Consider the following 25,602-nt stretch of genomic DNA (forward strand, 5'->3'; position numbering starts at 1 on the left):
ATTTAAACATAAAAACCTAACTTTCCCCACCCCAGTCAACAGTGTATATTGTAGCAGTGTCATGGTGCTGTCAAGAATAAAATATAAAAATGTTTTTTTGTGTATTTTATTTATATTAAACATGCTTGGCGGCTGAAGAGTTCCACTTAGGGTCAGGACTATCTGTCCATCCATCAGCCAACAGTTTTGGATGATGCGGCAACCTTTGTCAAACTGTGCTGTCACTTAAACAAGCCATAAATGGACAGGTCTGTTAGCTTCTTAGCATATGATCCTACTTATGAACAATCCTTTGTATGCCCAGAGACACACAAAAATGCACCAATGAACTAGTTTGAATTATAACACCAAATAATGGTGCCTACAAAAGACACACACAGATTTTCACTACAAAAGTGCAAAGGATCATTGAAACGTACAAAATACAGTAACCAATAGCAACTTATTGGAAACATTTCCTAACTAAACTGCAGTAAATTAAAATCTCACACGTTTCTTATGTGTTACAATGTGTAAATTTCAATTATACACAGACTTGCTTTTTGGGTAATCCTACAGGAGTTAGGCCTCTCCAGAAGAAGCCTAGAATGAAATGCCATTTGGTCTCTGCACATTCCTCCTGAGCTTCGGTAGGCTTATATTCATTGCTGCTCCATTACAGGAAATGTTAGGGGGTTAGTGTAAAATTATCATTCCATTTTGCATCCAAGCTTAAGGTGAACTTGTCAAATATTAAAACATTTCTGAAAGCAAATGTCCTTTCTTCATTTCTCTTGTCTAAAGGGGGCACCCTAATAGGCCACTAAGGAACTTTCATTAGGCACATGTATGGGTGTACAGATGTGGGTTTACATGTAATAAAGATAATAGCAGACAGCTTGTGGTAGGTGCTCCTAGACAACACTCAACTTCATCCAAATATTTTAAGTGTGGTTTTAGTTTTCTATAGACTATAAAAGAGACTAGAACCTCTCTCCAGTTTTAATTGCGTATCTGTGTTTCCAGCGAGGTGACTTCCTCAGTGACATTTTGTTACCAGCAGTGTCATTGAAACAAGGCGATAGGGGGAAACTTCCCAATATGAATGCAGATAGTAATAAAACCATGGAAAAGATTCTAACCCTTTCCTTTTCTACCAAAATAAGTATTTGTATTGCTGCTTGTGTCTCTGCTGAAATGATTTTACCATGGATCCTGCCCTAGTGACAGGTGAGAGGAACTATGGGTATAAGGACTCTTTAACATCTGATAGACTGTTTAAGCCTTATTCATGCTTCAAAATAGGTCTTGGCATAGAAGTGGACTTTAAACTAACTAAAATGTTTTTTTATTTTATAGAAGTGAATGTCAAAATAACTTATTTTCAACCTCTGCTTGCCCTTGGAAAAAAATATTGAGAGTGTAATTTCAAATGTAGTGGGTTTTCAGTGATATCAGAGTAAAATAACAAACAGAAAACTATCAAAAAGATAATCTATAATTTATAGGCAATAGATTTTACATTGAGAGATACTTTAATTTACCTACATAGTTGTTTGATTATGTCAGCTTTTCATTACATTTTTGCCATATTCAGTTAGAATGCAAAAAAGTCAACATTTTTTTCATACCTCATTACAAAGACCCTTGAAGTATATCACAAAATATGTTGAAAGCAACATTAAATTTTTATTTAAGGCAACACAGGTCACAACTAGCCTGGCAAATTCACAGCAAGGTATGTGCAGCATAACCCGCACCTCGTTTGTCACTTGTGACATCCTCTGCATTAACAGCTGCTGCACAGTGAGGTACTATTAAAACTTTTGTTTTGTTAGAATACCATGCTTTTCTAAACATAGTCTGTTTTAGAACTGCCTGTATTTGTAATTGGTTTTATCTGTTGGGAGAGAAGAACAGAGAAAGCTAGTTATGAAAGAATGTAATTCATACCCCCAGTGTTTGCTAAAAACTATTCAGGCCTAAATATGTGGAAATGTGGTCATCCTCTATCAAGGAAACGGCTGCCTTCAAAATATAGTTCTCAGGTTAGGAAGCGAGATGCTGCCGAAAGCCTCGTACACACAATTGGATATTCTGACAACAATTGTCCGATGGACGTGTTTTGTCGGATAATCTGACCATCTGTATGCTCCATCAGACAATTGTTGTCGGAATTTACGACAACAAATGTTGGATGTGCATGCTCTCAAATTGTCCGACAACAAATGTGTTCTGTCGGATTATCCGATGGTGTGTACACAAATCCAAAGTACAAACACGCATGCTCCGAACCAATGCTAAAAATCAGACAATAGCAGAAGTTGCCCAAAGGGTGGCGTTAAAGAGCTGAAAAAACACTAATGCCCTGTACACACGATCGGTCCATCCGATGAAAATGGTCTGATGGACCATTTTCATCGGTTAACCGATGAAACTGACTGATGGTCAGTCGTGCCTACACACCATCGGTTAAAAAACGATTGTGTCAGAACGCAGTGACGTAAAACACAACGATGTGCTGAAAAAACAAAGTTCAATGCTTCCAAGCATGCGTCGACTTGATTCTGAGCATGCCTGGATTTTTAACCGATGGACGTGCCTACAAACGATCGTTTTTTTTCTATTGGTTAGGTATCCATTGGTTAAATTTAAAACAAGATTGCTTTTTTTTAACCTATGGATAAATAACCGATGGGGCCTACACACGATCGGTTTGGTCCGATGAAAACAGTCCATCAGACCGTTCTCATCGGTTTGACCGATTGTGTGTACGCGGCATTAGTTTGGTGTATGTTGGCTGAAAATGTTCTGCCGCCTGTATGCAGAACAAGTTCATAAACAACGCCCTTCAGACAAAAATCCACGGATTTGTCCGATGGAAGTCCGATCGTGTGTATGAGGCTTAAGTTGTTTTGGAAGCTGGAAACACTGCCTGTGTTCATGTGATGCTTTGATGCAGTTAAAAGCTGTGTGAACTCTTGCTGTCTGAACAAATCATAGCATTTGAGTCTGTTCACCCCAAAAAGACAGTAAAAATTTCTACTATCACCACATTATGAAAGTGAAAATGTCAAGCCAATGGTATATTTTGCAATTTGCCAGTTCTGTACAGATAAAAAAAGTTTAAACTCAAGCCAACGTGTACTTCTTGTTTGAAATAGTGTATCATATAAGTTATTTTCTGCTGTAGTGCTGCTAGTGGAACCATGTGTGTGCCTTTGGATGGTATATACTATAGGGGATTCAAATGTCCATCATTCTTCACACCCAATGATGGCATCTATTTACAAGGGGCGTTCAAGTCAAGCTGAGACTTTTAATTTTCCAGGTATAAAAAGGGATGCTAGCGTGGCCGTACTACACGCAGTAGTAAGTGGCAATTGTGTCCTATTATTGATAGATGGCGTACATAATGTGGGCCGTTCCAGAAACCGTTAATCAAGATAGCAGACAACAGTGTTAGTGTGTGCATTGAACAGCGTGTGGTGATTACGTTTTTGTGAACAAAGGCGTAAAACCCGTGGATATCTACAGAAGACTTTAAGCCCAGTACGGTGATGAGATGTACATTTCAAAGATGGCAGTCCGTCCATCAGTGACAATCCTGGCCGTGGTAGTTCCCAGCCCACAGCAGTGATCTTGGATCATCGATGCATAACCTGTCAGGAAATTGCACAATAGATTAATCTTTCTGTGGGAACGGCGAACACAATTATTCACAAACATTTTCAAAAAGTTAGCGCACGCTGGGTACCAAGACAGCTTTCTGCTTTTGACTGGCAGAGAAGGTTTAAAGTCTGCACTGTGTTGAATTAGCCTTTTGACAGGGAAGGCAAGGATTTTCTGAAATGCATCATTACATGACGTGACAAAACCTGGGCGCATCCTTTCGCTCCAGAATCGAATTGAGCATAATAGCAGTGGAAGCATGTGGACCACCACCAAAAACCCCTTACAGTCCGGGCCGTGCTTCGAGTGATTTCCATCTGTTTGGACCCCTAAAAGAGTTGCTCAGAGGTCAGCATTTCAGCACTGATGACGAAGTGAAGCAGGCGGTTGTAGGATGGTTCAGGCGTGCTGACAAATCTTTCTATGCCAAAGCTTTCCAGGCATTATTTAAACGCTGGGATACGTGTATTAATGTAGCAGGGGAGTATGATGAAAAGGAAATGCAGTTTCCACTCTTTGAAATTCTTTTTTTTATTATATAAACTCAAAAGTCAAGGTTTGATTTGAACGCCGCTCGTATACTATATGTACAACAAAATTATATAAACGGTTTCCTGTCTAAAGCCTTTCTTGCTCATATAGGAAAAAAGCTGATTAGCCAGGAAATTAGATTTTTAGATACTGTATATTTAACAGCTTCCTATCCCTAATCATCCCCAACATCTGTGCTGGCTCCTTTAACAGAATGAGTAAGTGGCCAAATGATCAGACAGAGAATAAGGGCCCTTTCACATATTTGCCGTATTTTTGCCGCGTTTTTAATTCATTTCAATGGAGAGGGCCATGGGGAGCGTTTTAATAGCGCTATTTTTACCGCGAAAACGCGGCAAAAACTCGGCAAAAACGCACCAGTGTGAAAGGGCCCTAACTGTTACTTCAGTTTACTAAGTAGTTGCAAAGTTAGAAGCAGTAATGCAATTTGGGATGTAAATTAAAACTACGCATATATTGCAGAATAATGAAAGCCACGCAAACATATGAAAGCTGCACAAAGCTGTATGGGTTTTTGTTTACAGCAATATCTCGGTGGCTCAATCAAGGAATCATTTGTCTGCAAAGCACAGTCTCTACAACAACATAGAGGCAAGCTGAGAATCACTACTTCATTAAAACAGTAAAAAGCACAGCTCATACCCTCATAGACAGTGTTCCTTGCAGTGTAGACCAGGGTAGCTATGATAACACAGGTGAACAGCTGAAGAGATTCAAGTTGCAAGGCTGAAGTACCACCCCACTGGAATTGGAGTACTCTGGTAGCAAAAGGGGAGGAGTTTCTCACAATAGCTGCTTCTTTTGGAAAAACTGCATGCTATTGGGCTCTGACCCAACTGCCCTAACCCGTGTTCTGACAGTAAGAGGCCTCTTAATGTGCTGCAAATCACTTGCCCAGGTAAAATGTGTCTGTGCCTGCATCTGAGCATAATGAGTAAATGGGCACCCTTCTACACTGCTAGTTTTTTGTTACAACTCTGCATCTTGCTGAATAGCAGAGTATTTTAATTGGCAGATTCTCACCAACAGATGGATGGCTCTCTGTGACCTAAACACTGGAGATATAGGCACTGTAATTTACCGGATGGGAAATGTGAGTAAGCCATTAGGCTCAGTACATTTTTTAAACCTGGCATTTGCAGGCCATTTACTGTTCAGAAGGGCTGAATAAACCCTAAGTGATACATAGATGCTGTTTCTCCTCATTGTCACTCTGAGCTGGTTCTCATTTTCTGTACGTCATAGCCACTTGACCAACTGCCATTTAAAGCCTTTGTGTCACTTACTTCTCCTTGCCCAGCCTGTCCTTTCCCATCCCTTTGCCACAAGTGTCACCACCTGTGGTGTGCTGTATCCTTACAAATGCAACTAGTGATGCGTTAATCAACTGCTAAAAGCATAAAATAAATCTGGAGGTGCTCTGCTTTATGTCCCTCTTCTGTGAATACATTAAAGCGTCACTTTCTCTAGTTGGCTGAGCAAAGTGTTTGAGTCTCTAGAAAGGGCACCTCAGGCCCTTTATTTCTCACCTTACCATTCATTTACCACTGATCCTTCTATTGTAGCCAGCAATACTTCCTGGTGCTTCTATGTATGGAAAATCATGCTAGTGCGGTGCCTGGGTCTTGCAGCCAAATGCAGGCCGGAATGCTGTTACATTACTAAGAGTGTGGCCTCAAATATCAAACACTGAACCAAATTTAAAAAGTGAAAGAATGCAAGAATAGAGTTGTTTTAAAGATGTTTACAGATCATCATAATAGGTTTGCTGGTCCCTACTAAGAAAAAAATAAAAATGTAGGGCTGTTGTTCAGCAGCACATAACATTCCTTGAATCTCATTCTGTTCCAATGTTTGATGAATGCTTGTATGGACCCTATTGCTAGAAGTCCTTATCTCTACCTGTTTTTTTCATATCTGTCCCTGTGCAACTCACGCTGCCTACTATGAGCAGCATTATATGGCTTTTGGGAATGACAGATAGCAGAAACTCTTGCATAGCATGATTCTACAGAACTGTGGTTCTGAGCAGCTCTTTACAGATTCAATCAGCTCCAAATGTTTCCCGGTGGGCCGATGGCTCAGTGGGCCGGCTTCAGTGACAGCAGACTGCCGCCCCCCTCCGCTCCTCTGTCTCTCCCTTCCCGCAGCGCGCACCTCTTCTCCCTCCCCACATCGCTCACCTGGGGGGGAACAGAGAAGCAGGGGGAGGACCAGAGGAACAGGGGGGACGACAGAGGAGCATGGGGAAGGGGACAGACAGCTGACTCAACAGCTATGGCCTGGGAGTTTCTCACTTCTGCCTAATCTTGTCCCATAAGGGGGGGCACCGAACTGATTATTTTCCCCGGATGAAATAATGTCTAGCTTCCCCACTGCTACTGCCTATAAAAATACCACTACCAGCCACTCGACCCTAATAAAGTAGAACGACTAGTGGCTAGTAAAGGGGGAGAGGGGGCTTGGGTGGCCGGGGGGGGAGTGTGCGGGAGTTGTCCGGCCGCCATGGGAGAGACCTGTTAAAGTGGGCCAGTCTGGATGATGTCCAGGGCCAAATTTTTGTCCCAGTCCAGCCCTGTTTGTACTTGAGGAATGACATCCTACCGACAGGTTTCTACAAAAGGTGGTGGGTAAAAGATTGGTTTATAGGGTCATGGAGGCTCATGGAGGAGCCCAAATGTCACAATGCTGCCTTTGTGTAAGTAAAAATGGCACAGCACACTTGGCATGAGCTGCAAAGAATTGACATATTTCTATCCTATTGAATTTGACTGACACTTGTTCTATTAATGAACCTGAATCACAATCCTAAATCTTTCTTTTTCATAGGAAAATAATATATATATATATATATATATATATATATATATATATATATATAAAAACTAATATGCATATAATCATAAACTGCCATTAAACACATTTCCAACCAACCAATCTCCTTTATGGACTATTTTGTTTCTAAATTTCTAGAGATTTTTGAAATATGATCATTTACATTACAGGCACCAAATTAAGTAAATCAGGAATAAATCTAACCATAGACTTCAAATGATAATATGGTCTACAAAACAAATCTAGCCATCAGATACGTTGTAAGCAAAAGTATATAAGCCATATAACTGGTGAACCATTGGCTACTGGTCAGAAGAAGTCAACTCATCCTATCATTGAGTTTCACTTCAAGGCAGTCCATTTGAGAGTGTTTGGCATTTACCTTTTTCAACAGAACTGGACTTGAGTGAACTAAAAGCCATGAGTGCCAATCTTTACGATAAAATTTTTGTGAACATATGCAAATAAAAAAGTGGAGATGATCTTTGCATTATATGTAAATTAAATTTAGCAATTATTCCAAAAGAATGCAATTAAGTAACAGTTGTAACACATACAAATGCTTCCAGGCTTTATTTTTAGCATTTCATATACAGTAATAGCTATTAATGTATAGCTTTAAATGCATATAATATTTTTATTGTTGTATAGTGGCAGTAGAAATGGTTACTTAATGTTTATTGTAGAATTTGTTTTATTGCAGGGATAGACACAGCTGGCATCTTATGTTTTAGCATAATTCATCCAATGCTTTACAGCAAATAGCACATTTTATAGATGTAAGATTTTTGTGCATTAAATAGCTATTCTTTTATGCACTTTTTAATGTAATATACAAGCTGCTGCTGGTATAAATGTAGTTTGTAAGTGCAGTGTTTAGCTTGATTCTCCATGCAGTCAAGCATAGCTTAACTCCCCAGATTATGATTGTTATTGGAAATTGCTGCAGAAATTTATGGTCCGTATGATTACTTTTACAAAGGAAATGCTAGAAAGCAAATACAGTGTCATCTAATGGTGGAAATTTGAGAAGGATACACTACGTAGGTAAATTTAAATAAAGGTAATTGGTACTAAGAACACTTAGGCTTCTAAAGACAAAGTGAAAGCAACACAAAGTAATAATTATTGCTTTTAAGGTTTCTCTTTTATTTAATTAGTGCCTACAAGGGCATTTACGTCAATGCAGGGTAGTTGTTTTGGAGAAGATTTATTTGCAAACAAAGTAGAAATAGCAAATATAGATTTATTTTTTATCATAAAAGCAACAAAAGTCAGTGAGTTGTAGAAATAAAGCATACAAATTCTATTGTGCCAGTGGTGTAAAGTTGTCAGTTTTGGGGCAAAATTTTCTATTGTAACAACAGGATTCTTTATAATCTAAACAAATCTAAAGGAATCCAGTGAAACAAGTGGTAACAAAATATATTCTCCAGCAAAACTGGCTAATTACAGATTAAAAATGAAAACAGTAGTGAACAACAATGCCATCAGTTCACTACTTTAATATGTGTTGGGTATGATGATAGTAATGCTGACATTCAGATCAGTTCTAAAACCTGTGTACTGTTAATGATTTGCACAAGACTGTTAGTTAAAGGGGTTGTAAAGGTTCGTTTTTTATTTTCTAAATAGGTTCCTTTAAGCTAGTGCATTGTTGGTTCACTTACCTTTTCCTTCAATTTCCCTTCTAATTTTTTTTCTTTGTTTTCTTTGTCTAAATTTCTCACTTCCTGTTCCTCCTCAGTAAGGTGTTCAGTAAGCTGTTCTAAATGACTTTCCACCGCTCGAATGATGGTGTAAAGCTTACTGAGGAGAGACAGGAAGTAAAAAATTCAAACATAAAAAAAAAACATTTAGAAGGGAAATGGAAGGAAAAGGTAAGTGAACCAACAATGCACTAGCTTAAAGGAACCAATTTAGAGAATAAAAGATGAACCTTTACAACCCCTTACGTATATAGCTTTAAAGTGATTGTAAGTGATTTTTTTTTTAAAGCAAACATGTTATACTTATCTGCTTTGTGCAATAGAATTGCACTGGACAGCCCTGAACCTCCTCTTCTCGAGTCCCCCGCCACCACTCCTGATTTCTTCTTTTTTTGGGGTGTCACCATAGAAAGCCACTTCCTATAGTGGCACACCTGTGGGATCAATTCCGAGCTGCACTGCCTGTGTCTGTGGACACAGACAGTGTAGCTCGTCTGTGCCCTCAATTACCTCATCACAGACTTTGATTGCCAGCAACAGGAGCCAATGGTTTCCGCTTCTATCAGGCACAGCGCTGGATTTGGATCAGGTTCAGTTAGGTAAAAGAGGGGGGCTAGGGGGATCCTAAGGCACAGCAAGGTTTTTACCTTAATGCAGAGAGTGAAGTAAACATCCTTAAGACTTTAGAACCACTTAAAGCCATAATTATTGTTGGGTGTTAGATTAGTATTATTTTTAGGGTCAGGATTAGGATTTAGGGAACTCTATCACTAGTATATTCTACCTAAATTGGTCCAAGTGTTAAAATACAGGCACCTAAATGTTCCTGCAAATACTGTTGATATCCTTCCCAAAACCCATAACACTCAAATGTTCAATTGCTGACACTTCCTAGCCATGTTAAATGCTTGCCTGCACATCCTACCTCCTTAATCTATTGGTCAGTAAGGCCACTTATCACAGGTAGGGGCAAATAGTAAAGTACAATAGTGAGTGGGTACATTGTAAATGAAGGACTAGTGTTAGGGTGGATTCACTCTTATAAATGGAAATCAGTGGAAAATTATGAAATGGATGTCAACAAGCATTGTAACAAGCATCAATGTGCATTAAAAAGTTTTACTTGCATTAAAGCGCAGTACAAAGCAGCACACATTAAATTGCACATGAATGTGCACAAACATGCCTTAGTAGTGCATTGAAAAGAGCTTTCATGTAGTTTCCATTGCTTTCAAAAGATAATTACAGACGCCTAAAAATAATAAAGTGTGAATGCAGCCTTATAGTTATGCACATGATTTTTTAATGGTTATGTATAGGTTACAGGCCAGAAACAATATTGCAACATATTTTATTTCTGGTGCTAACAGCGCCAAAAGCCTAACATCTAATTAAACTCCTGCTGACAAATGCAATATTAATTCATCTAAAGTATGATTTTCAGTAATAGATCCAAAAGAAAAATCAACATCAATAAGTACAGAGGTGCTACAGCTGCAACACAGTATGGTTGCATTTAACACCTCCAATGCACATTTTTCCTTATTTTGAAGGTATTTTAAATATACTTCAGTTATTTCATGATCTTCAGCACTAAAAAAACATGTATGTATAAAATTCTATTTGTTATCATGTAAATGTTAAATAATACTATGTTACTGTATATTTACCACTTGTGAACCCTACTTGCTCTATGAACTCCACAACGACCTGAATGGCATACCCCTTCTCTCAGACCACAATGTCTCAACTAGTGAATTTCAGAGGCTGTCACAAGCCATACATATAGTACTGTTCTTTTTTTTTTTTAAGCCCACCAACCTTAAAATCCAAATGCCATATACATTGTGGGGGTTGTTTCATTGGTCTGGTGCATGAACCATCCATAGGGGTCTATTTATAAATGTGTTCACACAAGAGTCATTAAATTTCCACCCAAGCTTTACAAATTTTCCTATTTAAATTCAATTAGAAAAGTATTCTGTATGAAAGTTGTATATATCTTGTATGAAAGAAATGTATAAATAACCCCCATATAATGCTATTTACTTATCTGTTTTAAAAACACAACAACATATAAAACATCAATTCCCAAATGTAAATGGTGTGCTAAACTCAGTCTGGTAATTTTGGTTATTTTGGCATTTGTTGGAAGAGCAGTTAGAGAATTGATATAAGCTCAAATAGGCTGCATAGTCTTAGGCAAAAATAGAAAATCCTATGCATTTTCTACACTTGGTCAAAAACATATTTTGCTTTAAGTAATGTCTTTTTTTTTTTAAACAAACTCCCAATTTTAGTTTTTTTATTGTGACTATTTACTTGTGTTGGTAAGAGGTTACTTTCCATATTTAGCAACCCAAATATATATACTCTATACATATATACGTGTACAGTATATAGTGCAACCAGACTGCTGTCAACATCACGTTATCTGTTGAAAATGTTTTGTGGGAGTGGAGAGTGACTTGCTGCCTTGGACTCTGCTGATGTGGCTAGGATTGTATGTTTTTCTTACTTCTGGTAATAGAATACACATCCTTTTTTACTGAGTACTGCAATTCCCAACTGTCAACTTCCAGCAATATATTGGCTTAACATGGACTATATATAGTGGATTGAGGAAAGACGTAGTATGCAGCTAGAAGAATTACTAAGTTGATGGTGCTCAATGACTCCTCCAGTCTTTGGCTAGTGTATACGGCATAAGGCTGACAGTCTGACTACTCAGGCATAAAAACTAGAGAATTGGAAGTCTCAGCTTGTCAGGCAGTAGAGTATCCCTGGAGATCACCCGAGATGTGTGTTTGCAGAAGCAGTCAGTGAGGGGAAATTTGGTACTGAAGTAAGACTTGATCAAATTGTGAAACACAAGCTTTTCTTTTGAATCATGCTTTCAACAAGGTTTTTAAGATGTTAGGTGGATTATAAGCTTCAATTTAAGGTCTAATAATGTAAAAAATAAAACAATGATATAAAACTCATGTACCAAATAAATGTAGGCGTGAGACTTGCATATACTTTACACATCATGTATGCGTATCAATTACTTATGTGTATATATATCTGTGTGCTCTGTTCATTTCTAGACTTTTTAGTGGATATACTTATATTTTTTTACACAGTTACACTTAACTGGGGTTTACATATGTTTTGCATACATTTATATAGCCCCATTGAGACGTGCACAGTAACTTTTTTTTTTTCTAATGGAGGATGCAAATAAATATCAAGTAATACTTTAAAAACATTTGTATTTTACATTTTTTTTTGGTTACATCAGACCAGTGTTTCTCAACTCCAGTCCTCAAGGCGCTTCAACAGGTCATGTTTTCAAGATTTCCCTCAGATGAAACATCTGTGGTAATTACTAAGGCAGTGAAACTGATCGAATCACCTATGCAAAATTATGGAATGTCTTAAAACATGACCTGTTGGGACACCTTGAGGACTGGAGTTGAGAAACACTGCATTAGACCTTATCTATAGTAAAAAAAAAAGGGGGGGGGGTCACATGGAGCTCAAATAAGGGTGCATTCACACCTGCAAATGCACACTGCCTGAGATTAAATGCGACAACCCCAGTGGGGGATCCTCACATCTAATCCCAGGCAGGGTGCCTTCGCAGGAATGGATGTACCCTAATAGTAGAGTTTAATTTATAAACCTGTCTTTCATATAGTTTTAGAATATACAGAAACAAAGAAAGTAGGGAATTGAAAGGTGATAATTATCACACAATTGTTTAAAATGTAATAATTTGTTTTATTATTTCATATAGTTGTTGGTTTTGTGTTTCATGAGCTATAGATGGTGTGTGGGTTGCTCTCAATATCTTCCCTTTTCCCTATGGTCCCACTGAATTTAACCACAAATATCTAGAGGCTGTCAGAAGAAATAAAAAAAAAATGAAATAAAAAATGATAGCAGTGCTGCCTTAGCCCTGGCCCACAGTAGTTGTCATGGTAACTATGGGGGTGATTTACTAAGGGCAATTAGGCTGCTTACTTTGCAAGATTTTCACTTTTCAAATAAAAAAAAACTCCCTTAGCTTAAGGAATGTGGTGAAAATTCACTTTCCAAAGAAATCCTAATCACATGCAAGAAAAATAAAAACAGCATTTTTGTTTACCTGCGATTAAATGGTGGAAGTCAACAGAGCTACACCTCATACACTTAGCTAAAAGAAAATTCCCTTGCAAAGTAAACTCCGTATTTTCCTTATGTAAATGACCCCTATAGTTGTGTTTGTTGATTTAAACTTTAAGTCTGTAATCAAGTAAAATTAGAATTTATTTGGTTTATGGGAATCTAAATATACATTAATATATTTTTCTATACATTTTAGGAAGTGATTTCTCTGGAAGTCCATACAGCCATCCACAGTACTCATCCTATAACGACTCATGGAGATTTCCTAACGCTGGCTTACTAGGTTAGTATACATATACAGTATTACTTCTATATATTTAAAGCAGAGTTCCGCCTTTTTTTTATTTTATGTTAAAAGTCAGCAGCTACAAATACTGCAGCTGCTGACTTTTAAAATATGGACAATTACCTGTCCAGGGCACCTGGGGCGCCGCCATCTTCTTTAAGGCAATCAGGAAGTGAAGCCTTGTGGTTTCACAGCCTGGTTTCCCACTGTGCATGCGCAAATTGTGCTACGTGTCCTCACAGGACCCTGCTGTCTTCTGGGGCCTGTGTGTCTCCCAGAAGACAGCCAGGGGGGAAGAAGGAGGGGCCGGACATGGTATAGCCTGCGGCGATCTATGCCCAGAATTGGGAGCAAATACCTGGATTAGATAGGTATCTGCTCCCCCATGAAAGGTGCGGAGGTTCCATTTTTGGAATGTGTGTTATGGGATATCCCATGAAAATTATGTGTTCTTAGGTTTAAATGGAGCTTACTATATTTAAAGCCTAATTTTAGTTTACAATGGAATAGAAAGTGTGAGAACACCAGTCAGGTACCATTGGGCACACTTCCTGTCCCATAGACATATCAGGAAGTGCAAGGAAATCCCTCAAAAGTGAAGACATTTTCTGTTAGACAGTTGTCACCACAAATGTGCCCATTGGAAAATACCTCCTCTTTCTGTATGGAGGTTGTAAATTACAAATATGAACTTCAACTAGTCAAAGATGAAGTGTCAAGTGCCATGTTACATAGCAACCAGTTGTCTTTTAAAGGAAGCATAGCTGAGAGTAAGACAGAGGTTACCATTGTTGAACTTTCCTGATTTTATTTGTCTGGATGTTATGCTGATCAGATTATTCAACACTCTCGATATCACAGACCCAATGAAAGTATTAAGACCAGAAGCTCAGACTTCACTGGTCATGTACTTGTTACAGGCCAATGACTCCAATAGCAATAGAGCCATAACTTCCCAGGAAAATTGTGTTTTCAGAAGGATGTCATCAATAGCAGCTTTCATATTTTAGCACAGATTTCTTTTAATGAGCTACAATGACTAAGATATAAATATAGGTTGGTTTAAATTCTGCATTTTATGTTTCATTATTTGCCATGTTTAATAACCCTAGTTAGTTACTGTGTTCTATCTTTTAAACAGTAAAGTGATCTCCCATATTAGTGAATGTTACACATACGTTATTGACATTTGATCTTTAAAGGCTCCTATTATTATTTTTCATACATGTATTGTTAATATTTAGTAATGTTATTTAAAAGTTAGTCATTTCATATCTCAAACAATATATTCAGCTAGAAATGTCCAAAAGCATAATATCTTGATCCTATATGCCACATACAATCCCACATATACAGAGCAGATGGCAAATACAGAGATTCAAATACCACCTGGAAACCCACTTGATTAATAAATACCCCCTGAGTCTAATTTCCTCATTAAATGAAATTTTGAATATATCTCAATATATTTAAATAGCTTTTGAACTGGCATATCCATGAGAAAACTGGCAGATATATGAATAATGGCACAGCAAATATTTTGGAATTAGATATTGCTAATTGGACATTCTTTACTTAATCATATGGATTCTGTGATAGAGGGCTCAGTTTTTTTCATAATAAGTAACTGATGTTTATTGTACTGTGTAATTGCTGTATTGTACTAATATTAATGCATAGACTAGATAATTCATAGAAATATCAACAAAATTCATTTTAATTTTCTTTTTATTCTGAAAAACTTCATGAATTTCCAAACAACTTAATGACACTCTTATGTATATGTTCAGAAGATCTCTTTGTTAAAATAAAATATATACCATAGGAAGAAAATTTGAATTTAGTTAGTGCCCTTTGACCTTTTCTCATACTTATTGCCATGTGAGCTTTTTTTGTTACGACAACCTCAACACTTATCAAAGAGAAAAACGCTTAACACCTTTAACATTGCTGTCAAAAATTAGTCCACTTTGACTTTGCATAAAATAATTAGGATTTTTTTTCTGCATAATTTGCACAAATGAGATAAGTAGAAATTCCAATTAATTGTCACCACTCAACTACATTATTATTGCCTAAGAGATTCAAAGATTTACTGAAGAAAAAAAACCTCTATGTGACCTAATTTTGATCAAATCAATTTTGTATCTTAATTTTGTAGTTGTTTTTCATATTTTCTGTTTAAAATTACAATGTATATATTAAACACAAATATAACATAAATTAACATAAATTCATGAAAATGAAGTCATGTGTATGTAATATAGATTGTCAATTTCATTAACCTTTTTTTCTTGAAATTATATATTTTAAGTATTAAATTATGTGTATATATATATATATATATATATATATATATATATATATATATATATATATATATATATATACATATATATCATACATATGTATATATCATACATATGTATATATCCTTCTAAAGATTTTTGAACAACTGTAGACACCATTATATGTTTTTAATTTCATTTAGATATTCTGAGCTTTAACCACTTAAGCCCCGAACCTTTAGGCAGCTAAATGCCCAGGCCAGGTTTTGCGATTCGGCACTGCGTCGCTTTAACAGACAATTGCACGGTCGTGCGACGTGGCTCCCAAACAAAATTGGCGTCCTCTTTTCCCCACAAATAGAGCTTTCTTTTGGTGATATTTGATCACCTCTGTGGTTTTTATTTTTTGCGCTATAAACAAAAATAGAGCAACAATTTTGAAAAAAATTCAATATTTTTTACTTTTTGCTATAATAAATATCCCCCAAAAACATATATAACATTTTGTTTCCCCTCAGTTTAGGCCGATACGTATTCTTCTAACTATTTTTGGTAAAAAAAATCGCAATAAGCGTTTATCGATTGGTTTGCGCAAAATTTATAGCGTTTACAAAATAGGGGACAGTTTTATTATTATTATTTTTTTACTACTAATGGCGGCGATCATCGATTTTTTTCGTGACTGCGACATTATGGCGGACACTTCGGACAATTTTGACACATTTTTGGGACCATTTTAATTTTCACAGCAAAAAATGCATTTAAATTGCATTGTTTATTGTGAAAATGACAGTTGCAGTTTGGGAGTCTCCCTATAAAAGGGATCACTCGATTGATGCAGCCGCCATAGTGAAGCACGGGGAAGCCATGTTTACATACGGCTCTCCCCGTTCTTCAGCTCCGGGGAGCGATCGCGAGGGGGCGGCTAGAAACGAGCCGCGCCCTCGTCCCGGATCGCTCCCCGCGGGTTACCGACCGCCGCATGTACCGGGAGGGTTCCGATCGGACCCGCGGAAAGGCGGGGACGTACATGTACGCCCATATGCCTGTACGTGCCATTCTGTGGACGTATATGTACATGCGGCTGGCGTTAACCAGTTAAAATAAACCTGTACGGGTACAAATATGCAGGCTGCCATATGTAGCCTTATAAAATGATGGTTGCTCGATGTGGCAAGCCAATAGCTTCAGTACTTTGAGTCACAGGTCTAGAACCAGGGCTGGACTCTGAATAAAAACCAGCCCCCCAAAAAAATTCATACCAGCCCCATAACATTTTTATACCAGCCCAACAGCAAACATCATTATTTTCTTGTTCATGAAAGGGAAAACCATGCATTTTAAAGCACATTTGAAGAGTGTATTATATATAGAGAAGACAGATATGAAGGCACATAGGGCTTTATATATATATAAATATATATACATATATATATATATATATATATATATATGCAAATTCCACTTAAAAGTGCTAAAAGCTGGGGGGACCCCATGAACTCTGGGAACGTGGGGGACCCCAGGAACTCTGGGAACGTGGGGGGGGGGGGCGCGACTCTGTTGACCATAGACCATCTTCCGCAGAAAGAATACACTAAGGTGGGGGGGGGTTACTAATATAAGGGGAAACCTTTATATCAAAACCCCCCTTACATTGTTGTATTCACTCCTCCATTACATCAGTGACCCCCCCCCCCTCAGACTGGCCTGGCGGCGCTGTCACTGACCTCCTCTCAGGTGCACCTTGCAGGGATCAGTCAGTTGGCTCCAGCTTGGTTTGGCAGCACTCCCTCTCTTGACTCCTCTCCAGACTCCCTCAGAGACTGGAGACATGATATAAGAGATGGTCAGAGACTGCAGACACGGTACAAGAGATGGTCAGAGACTGCAGACATGGTACAAGAGATGGTCAAAGACTGCAGACATGATACAAGAGATAGTCAGAGACTGCAGACCTAGTACAGGAGATGGTCAGAGACTGCAGACCTATTACAGGAGATGGTCAGAGACTGCAGACATGATACAAGAGATGGTGAGAGACTGCAGACATACTACAGGAGATGATCAGAAAATGCAGACATGATACAGAAGATGGTCAGAGACTGCAGACATGGTACAAGAGATGGTCAGAGACTGCAGATATGGTGCAAGAGATGGTCAGAGACTGGAGACATGGTACAGGAGATGGTCAGAGACTGCAGACATACTACAGGAGATGATCAGAGACTGCAGACATGATACAAGACATGGTCAGAGAATGCAGACATGGTACAAGAGATGGTCATAGACTGGAGACATGGTACAAGAGATGGTCAGTGAATACAGGCATGATACAATAGATGGTCAGAGACTACAGACATGATACAAGAGATGATCAGAGACTGTAGACATGGTACAAGAGATGGTAAGAGACTGAAGACATGGTACAAGAGATGGTCAGAGAATGAGATAAGTAGAAATTCCAATTAATTGTCACCACTCAACTACATTATTATTGCCTAAGAGATTCAAAGATTTACTGAAGAAAAAAAAACCTCTATGTGACCTAATTTAGATCAAATCAATTTTGTATCTTAATTTTGTAGCTGTTTTTCATATTTTCTGTTTAAAATTACAATGTATTCAGAGGCTGCAGACATGGTACAAGAGATCAATGCAGCCTCATCAGTGCCCATCAATACAGCATCACTGTGCCCATCATTGCAGCCTCACTGTGTCCATCAAATGCAGCTTTATGGTGCCCATGAATGTAGCCTCACTGTGCCCATCAATGCAGCCTCACTGTGCCCATCAATGCAGCCTCACTGTGCCCATCAATGCAACCACCCTGTGTTCATCAATGCAGCCTGTGCCCATAAATGCAACCTCATTGTGCACATGAATGCAGCCTCATTGTGCCCTTGAATGCAGCCTCTTTCTGCCCATCAATACAGCCTCACTGTGCCCATGAATGCAGCCTTACTGTGTCCGTGAGTGCCCATGAATGCAACCTAACTGTGCCCATGAATGCAGCCTCATTGTGCCCATCAATGCAGCCTCACTGTGCCCATCAATGCAGCCTCACTGTCCATCAAATGCAGCCTCACTGTCCATCAAATGCAGCTTTACTATGCCAATGAGTGCAGCCTCACTGTGTCTGTGAATCCAGCCTCACTGTGCCTGTGAATGCAGCCTCACTGTCCATCAAATGCAGCCTCACTGTCCATCAATGCAGCCTAACTGTGCCCATGAATGCAGCCTCACTGTGCATAGGAATGCAGCCTTACTGTGCATATGAATGCAGCCTTACTGAGCATATGAATGCAGCCTTACTGAGCATATGAATGCAGCCTTACTGAGCATATGAATTCAGCCATACTGTCCATGAATGCAGCCTTACTGTCCATAAGAATGCAGCCTCACTGAGCATATGAATGCAGCCTTACTGTCCATTAATGCAGCCTTATTGAGCGTATGAATGCAGCCTTACTGTCCATGAGAATTTAGCCTTACTGAGTATATGAATGCAGCCTTATTGTCCATGAATGCAGTCTTACTGTCCATGAATGCAGCCTTACTGTCCATGGGAAAGCAGCCTTACTGAGCGTATGAATGCAGCCTTACTGTCCATGAATGCAGCCTTACTGAGCCCATCAATACATACTTGCCTGGATCACATACATCGGGCATCTCCAGCGGTGTGTGTGAGAGCTGGCTGGGTCTGTGTTCGGCTGTGCTGTAGGAAGGTCCCACCCCTCTAGACCGGCTCATGTGATAGGCGAAACACTGATTCAATCAGTGTTCCATCTACTATCACACAAGCAGGTCTAGAGGGGCGGGACCTTCCTACAGCACAGCCGACACAGACCCAGCCAGCTCTCACACACCCCACGGAAGTTGCCTGTTGTGTGTGACACATAGGAGAGAGAGAAAGAGCGAGGGAGGGGAGCGCTGAAGTCAGCCACAGCTCAAAGCGGCCCCATGGCAGGTGGCCTACCAGGAAATTTCCGGTATCCCGGAAGGCCAGTCCGGGCCTGTCTAGAACATATATTCAGATAGGGAGTTCTGACTTTACATGCCACATGCTTATTCCAGGTTACTGCGACGCTGTACCCAAATAAAATGTACGTCCTTTTTTCCCACAAATAGAGCTTTCTTTTGGTGGTATTTGATCAAAAGTTATAGGGCCAGATTCATAAAAGAGATACGACGGCATATCTCCTGATACGCTGTCGTATCTCTGAGATACGATTGTCGTATCTATGCGCCTGATTCATAGGATCAGGTTACGCGTAGATATCCCTAAGATCCGACAGGTGTAAGTGACTTACACCGTCGGATCTTAGGCTGCAATTCTAGGCCGGCCGCTAGGTGGAGATTCCATTGCGGTCGGCGTAGAATATGCAAATGACTAGTTACGCCGATTCACGAACGTACGATTTGCCCGTCGCTGTAAATTTACGTTTTTTCCGTAGTGATACGTGGCGTAAAACTAAACCTGCCCTCTAGGTGGTCTAGCCAATGTTAAGTATGGCCGTCGTTCCCGCGTATAAATTTGAAATTTCACGTCGTTTGCGTAAGTCGTCCGTGAATGGCGCTGGACGCCATTTACGTTAATGTGAAAACCAATGACGTCCTTGCGATGTTATTTAGCGCAATGCACGTCGGGAAATTTTAGGGACGGAGCATGCGCAGTACGTTCGGCGCGGGAATGAGCCTAATTTAATTGGTCCCCGCCCCATTTGAATTAGGCGGGCTTGCGCCGGGCGGATTTACGCTACGCCGCCGCAAGTTTACAGGCAAGTGCTTTGTGAATCAAGCACTTACGCTGAAAATTTTCGGCGGTATAACATAAATGTAATACGTTACGCCGCCGCAGCATAGGGCGATTCTACCTGAATCTGGCCCATAGTGTCTACAAAATAGGAGATAGATTTATAGCATTTTTTTTACTAGAAATGGTGCCGATCTGCGATTTTTATCGGGACTGCAACATTATGGCAGACACATCAGACACTTTTGACACATTTTTGGGACCATTGGCATTTATACAGCCATCAGTGCTATAAAAATGCACTGATTACTGTAAAAATTTCACCGGCAGGGAAGGGGTTAAAACTAGGGTCAATCAAGGGGTTAATTGTGTTCCCTAATGTGTGTTCTAACTGAAGGGGGATGGGACTGACCTAGAGGAAATTACAGATCGTGGTTCCTAGCTATTAGGAACTCACAATCTGTCTTTCCTCAGCTCACAGAACAGGCATGTGTGTGTTTACACACACACGTCCCTGTTCTGCCTCTCGTGCCCAGAGATCACTCGTGCCCGGTGGTCATCGCGACTGCCGGTCACGAGCAGCTGCGAGACACAAACACACAGGTCTACTGTCAGTGTGGTCTCTCCCTGGTCTTGGTAGGAGGCAGGCTCTCACACTCTGGTTCTCAGCTGCTTACCCATCCCTTTCCCTCCCTTCGTCCCACCGTTACAGCCAGAGTTCTCTTACCAGTCCAGGTCGTGTCCTCCCTGGCTCTCTCGATACCTCTCTGTCCTCTCAGGACTGGACCAGAGTCTACTTACTCCATCTATCCCTATCTGTCCTCCCAGGAACCTCTCACAGCTCCTCCTATTGGCCATGGTCCTTGATGAAGCCCGAGGGCTCAAGTGCCCGAATAGTTAGTCTGCCCCTGGAGGCAGGCCTTGCAGCTGTCACTGAGCAACTGCAGGTGGGGCTGATTGATGATCGCTCAGCCAGGTTTTCTTTAAGCTTCCTATAATCTCTCCATCATATTATGGGTCTGTCCCAAGACTCACGCTTAGAATATTTCAATTTCACTACCCAAGGGGCTTCATACAAGATGTCCAAAACACTAGTTAGTTTCAGATTGAAAAATGTGATTACCAAATTACCAAATATCCTAATGTACAGTAGCAAGTACATTCAAAAATCTCTCTGGTATATCTTAGCCAATATCTACTGCTCGTTCTAATGCTTGCTCTTTTTATAGCTATTTCACATTATCAGTGGCTTGGATTTTTATGGCTAGCAGTATAGCTAAGGTCCTTCATTTTACAATTATTTTTGGATTATTGCCCACTAAAATGTATAGAGGTGTGGCCAACAAGTTAAGCTGTACATCTTTAAATCTCAGAATATATTTTTTTCTGTGAATATAATACAACAATTGTAGGTTTTGAAAAGTAAATTTATAAAATAGAGTAGAAATCTTTCCAGAGATGTAGTCAGTCTTTTAACTGCTGAAGTGTGATGAATGATTTGAGTTAAAGTGGTGTTCTTGCAAGAACAGCCCAACTTACAGGTAAATGTGTAGTGATCTGGGACGAAGAACTGACATGGACTGTGGGGCATTTTTGAGGCTGGTTAATACACACATGCTGAACCTAGATAATGGCAAGCGCTGGCTAATGAAGAAAAATGATTCAATTTCATGCTGCTTTGTTCTAAGAACGTCTTTACTATTTCCCTCATTACTTCCCATCTTGATGTTCATCATAAAGAATTTCATATGATACATGTTGTTTTTTTGCAGTGAATGTGACTTGGGCATGTTGTGTAATTTAAACACTACTGGCAGAAACCATGAGCTATTCAAGTACATGTTAGTATTCCAGAGAACAAGTAGTTTCATAGAAGGAAATGCAACCTGTTTTATTGAGAGACAGGTTTATCCTGGGTTCACCTAGTTCATAACTACAAGGGTGCAGATGGTGTCACATTTTCCAGCTGTTCTCACATTATTTTATTCATTATTGAGCAACATTTATCTATCCATCACATAGAAGGACCCTTTGACTTTTGCCTAATCCGCTATAAAACAGTGCCAAATTGCATCTTTGTATTAGAAGGCTTAGGTATAGTCTATCCAACTAGTGCTGCACAAGGGGATGAAATTGTTTTCTCTTATGCCTATTATTTTATTTTGTTTCCTTTATTTGTATTAACAAAATAATAAAGCATACAAAATGCAAAATTAAATTAGATTAGAAAAGATAAATTGCATTCCTGACAAAATTAGAGACACAGTATATATGTAAGTTTTCGATGAAATGAAAGTGGGAAAGGAACAGAAACCCCATATTTTGCCTATAACGTTATAAAAAAAATCATTTTTTTTTAGCGCATCTGTCTCATCTTTAGAGTTCTTAGAGCACAAATGTTATAGCTATAGATGTAGCACCAGAACCATGTTCAAAAATTGTTACCTAAAAGCTGGAAATAATTGGCAATGATACTGTTACTACTGTTGGTTTCTACAGCTATGTTGGCAGGGAAGTGTGAAGCTAAGAGAAATAAGGGTAATATATTCAGTCTACCATAAAATATAATATCTACTAATGCTGAGCTACAGTAGTATTGCATTATATTCATAAGGATAGTGACAAATCTGTTCTGTGATCCACAGAAGATTCCCGCAGTATCACATTTTTTAAGTTTAAATTGCCCCGACCCTTTCTTGTTTAACTTGCTCCAGCTCACAATTCTTTACTGACATTAAAATTACCTATTTTTATATTATAGTCACTAAGTAGTATTAGGCTTCTTTTGTGATGGTATCTTGTGCTATGCAGATGATTTGCACAAGAAAAGTCTTTTATGTCACAACCTGAATATTTAACCTTTTGCTACTGGATTTTCTAATGGAATTTTGAAAAGGGCTATGTCTTTGACCTAGTGTACATTTTACCCTTGGATAGGATACCTGTGTATAAAATCATGAATGCTTAAGTGGTCTGTGATGGAAAAATTAAATACATTTTAGGTTGTAATTAAAGGTGTGTTAGAATATTTATAAACTAGTGATAGTTGTAAAAAGTATTTTAAAGACATCTAGTAGCTAGAATATCTGTAGCTAGAATTCTTTAGTTTGTACTTGCAAAGATGAATTAAAAAGAAAGTAATATTCTTATTGAATGACACTTGTAAGTAGTATTTGATATTTTCCTCTATAAACATGATTTGGTTTATCACAAAACATGATAGCATTTAGAAACACACGTGGTTGATTTTCTAAAGGCAAATAAACTTTACACTTTTCAAATGCAGTTGCACTCTGCAAGTGCAGTTGCTCCAGAGCTTAGTAAACTAGATGACACTTCACTTTGCAAAGATCACCCAATCAAGGATTGGCTGATGGAAGTCAACAGAGCTTCCCCTTATTTACCAAGCTCTGGAGCAACTGAACTTTTAGAGTGCAATTGTACTTACAAATAAATCCCATTATCACCTTACCCCTGAAGGGCAAAGTGACAGTTGTTTGCAAAGAGGCCCCTTAACTACTTTATATTTATCTTGACCGTGCTTTCTCACCACTCCTTCCTCCATCACAGCCAATGCTTGAGTTCACAATGATTGAGACCTGGGGGAGCTGTGGCATCACTTGTTTGGTTATATGCCTAACAGTCAGGCCTTGTACACACGGTCGTTCCAAACCGATGAGAATGGTCCGACGGACCGTTTTCATCGGTTCACCGCTGAAGTGGCCTGACGGCCTGATATGCGCACACACCATCGTTCCAAAAACCGATCGGGTCAGAACGCGGTGACGTCAAACACACGACGTGCTGAATAAAATGAAGTTCAATGCTTTCAAGCATGTGTCGACTTGATTCTGAGCATGCGTGGGTTTTGAACCGATGCTTTTCTGTACTAACCATCGGTTTAGACCGATCGGGCAGCGGTCCATCGGTTCGGTTTTGAAGCATGTTTTAAAATTTTTAAAAAGGAAAACAAACCAATGGCCTATACACACGGTCGGTTTGGACCAATGAAATTGAACCTCGGTCCATTCTCATCGGTTTTGTCCGACCGTGTGTACGGGGCCTTAGTTGTTAAGCTTCACCACTTTCACAGGGGAGCATGCATAATGCTCTGCTATACCAAAAAACACTGGGTATTGCCATTGGCTGTGATGGAGGGAGGAATAGTGAAGGAGACCAGGCAATAGGAGTATAAATAGTCAGGTAGACCCCTTTGTAGAGACCTTAAATTCTATGCAGGCTTCAAGGAAAATTAGGAAACTGTCAGTAGGCCAGAGGAAATATGTTAAGTGTTTGTAGTAGTGTTGTAGTAGTGTTGCCATGACTGCAAGTAAAATAAATTACATTTCTTTTCCATACATCTCAGGACACACAACCTCTTTATATAAATAACAATAGGTTATGTATATAAAGAATTTCAAATAGGATTCAGGGGATTGGATACTGGCAAAAAAAAAAAGACAGGACGTCCCATCCCAAATATAACCCCTCTCCATTAGGCAGGGTTCCATTTTTTTTTTGCTAGTGTCTTCTACCCTTCAGTGGCTGGCTTTGACAGCATGGCTTTTTAAACCAGGGTCCTAAGAGACAGGAGTATCTCAGATTTGTTTATTTTCACCCTGTTTAAGCATAGGAAGAGAACTTCCATGATAAATTACAATAGGATTTGGAAAGCTGATTTTTCTTTGTGTGAGGCTGTCACGATCACTTAGTGCCCCTGTTCCTTATTCCAGCACCCGGTTGTTGGCTGCTGCTTTTTTACCTGTCCGTGTTTTCTGTTAGATGATTGATCTGCTCAGTCACCTGATATAAGCAAACTGAATACTCTATTCCTTGCTTGTGATAGAGACAGACTTACCTGCATAGTTTTAGATCAAGCCTCCCGTTAGTCTGCCTTGCTTGGTGCTGGATCCCCTGCGTATGACCCGGATTGGACTGGATTATCACCTGAACTCAGCCTGCCTTTTTACCTGAAACAGATACTGGATTATCCCCTGAACTCAGCCTGCCATTACCTGAACTGTCTTTAAACAACTCTATCTGCTAAACTGCAAGTATCTGTTTGCTTTGCTCAGTACCCATCTGCCTTGGCATGCCTTGGCCATCTGCTCTATAGCATTGTGTATAAAGTCCTGAGGGCAACCAAGTACTGGTAAGTCTGCTTGTCTTAAGGGAAATGGGGCTGCTATAGGTGAAGTGCACAGTAGCCAGCTATAGTGTCTGAACACCTGCGTTGGGGTAGACGTGACATTCGTGACAGAGGCTCAGGGATTTTACTCTCGCAGGTATGTGGTTGGTCATATTTTGGCCTTTCTCCATCAGGAGCAGCTCTTCATTAACGCTCGGGGACTCCAACCTGGTACTCTCTATATTGAA

The 25,602-nt window shown here is 39.4% G+C and overlaps 1 protein-coding gene across 2 annotated transcripts in view; it reads left to right on the forward strand.

Annotated features, from left to right (window-relative positions):
* The window catches only part of PAX5 (paired box 5), a 275,149-nt gene that overhangs the window by 243,835 nt on the left and 5,712 nt on the right, over window positions 1-25,602 (forward strand). For both annotated transcript variants that reach the window (XM_040361643.1, XM_040361652.1), the window contains one exon: window positions 13,096-13,182. In XM_040361643.1, coding sequence (XP_040217577.1) covers window positions 13,096-13,182 — 87 coding nt within the window. The remainder of the gene's footprint in view (window positions 1-13,095; window positions 13,183-25,602) is intronic.

This window comes from Rana temporaria, chromosome 1 (genome assembly GCF_905171775.1).
Source record: "Rana temporaria chromosome 1, aRanTem1.1, whole genome shotgun sequence".
NCBI classification, from domain to species: Eukaryota; Metazoa; Chordata; class Amphibia; order Anura; family Ranidae; genus Rana; species Rana temporaria.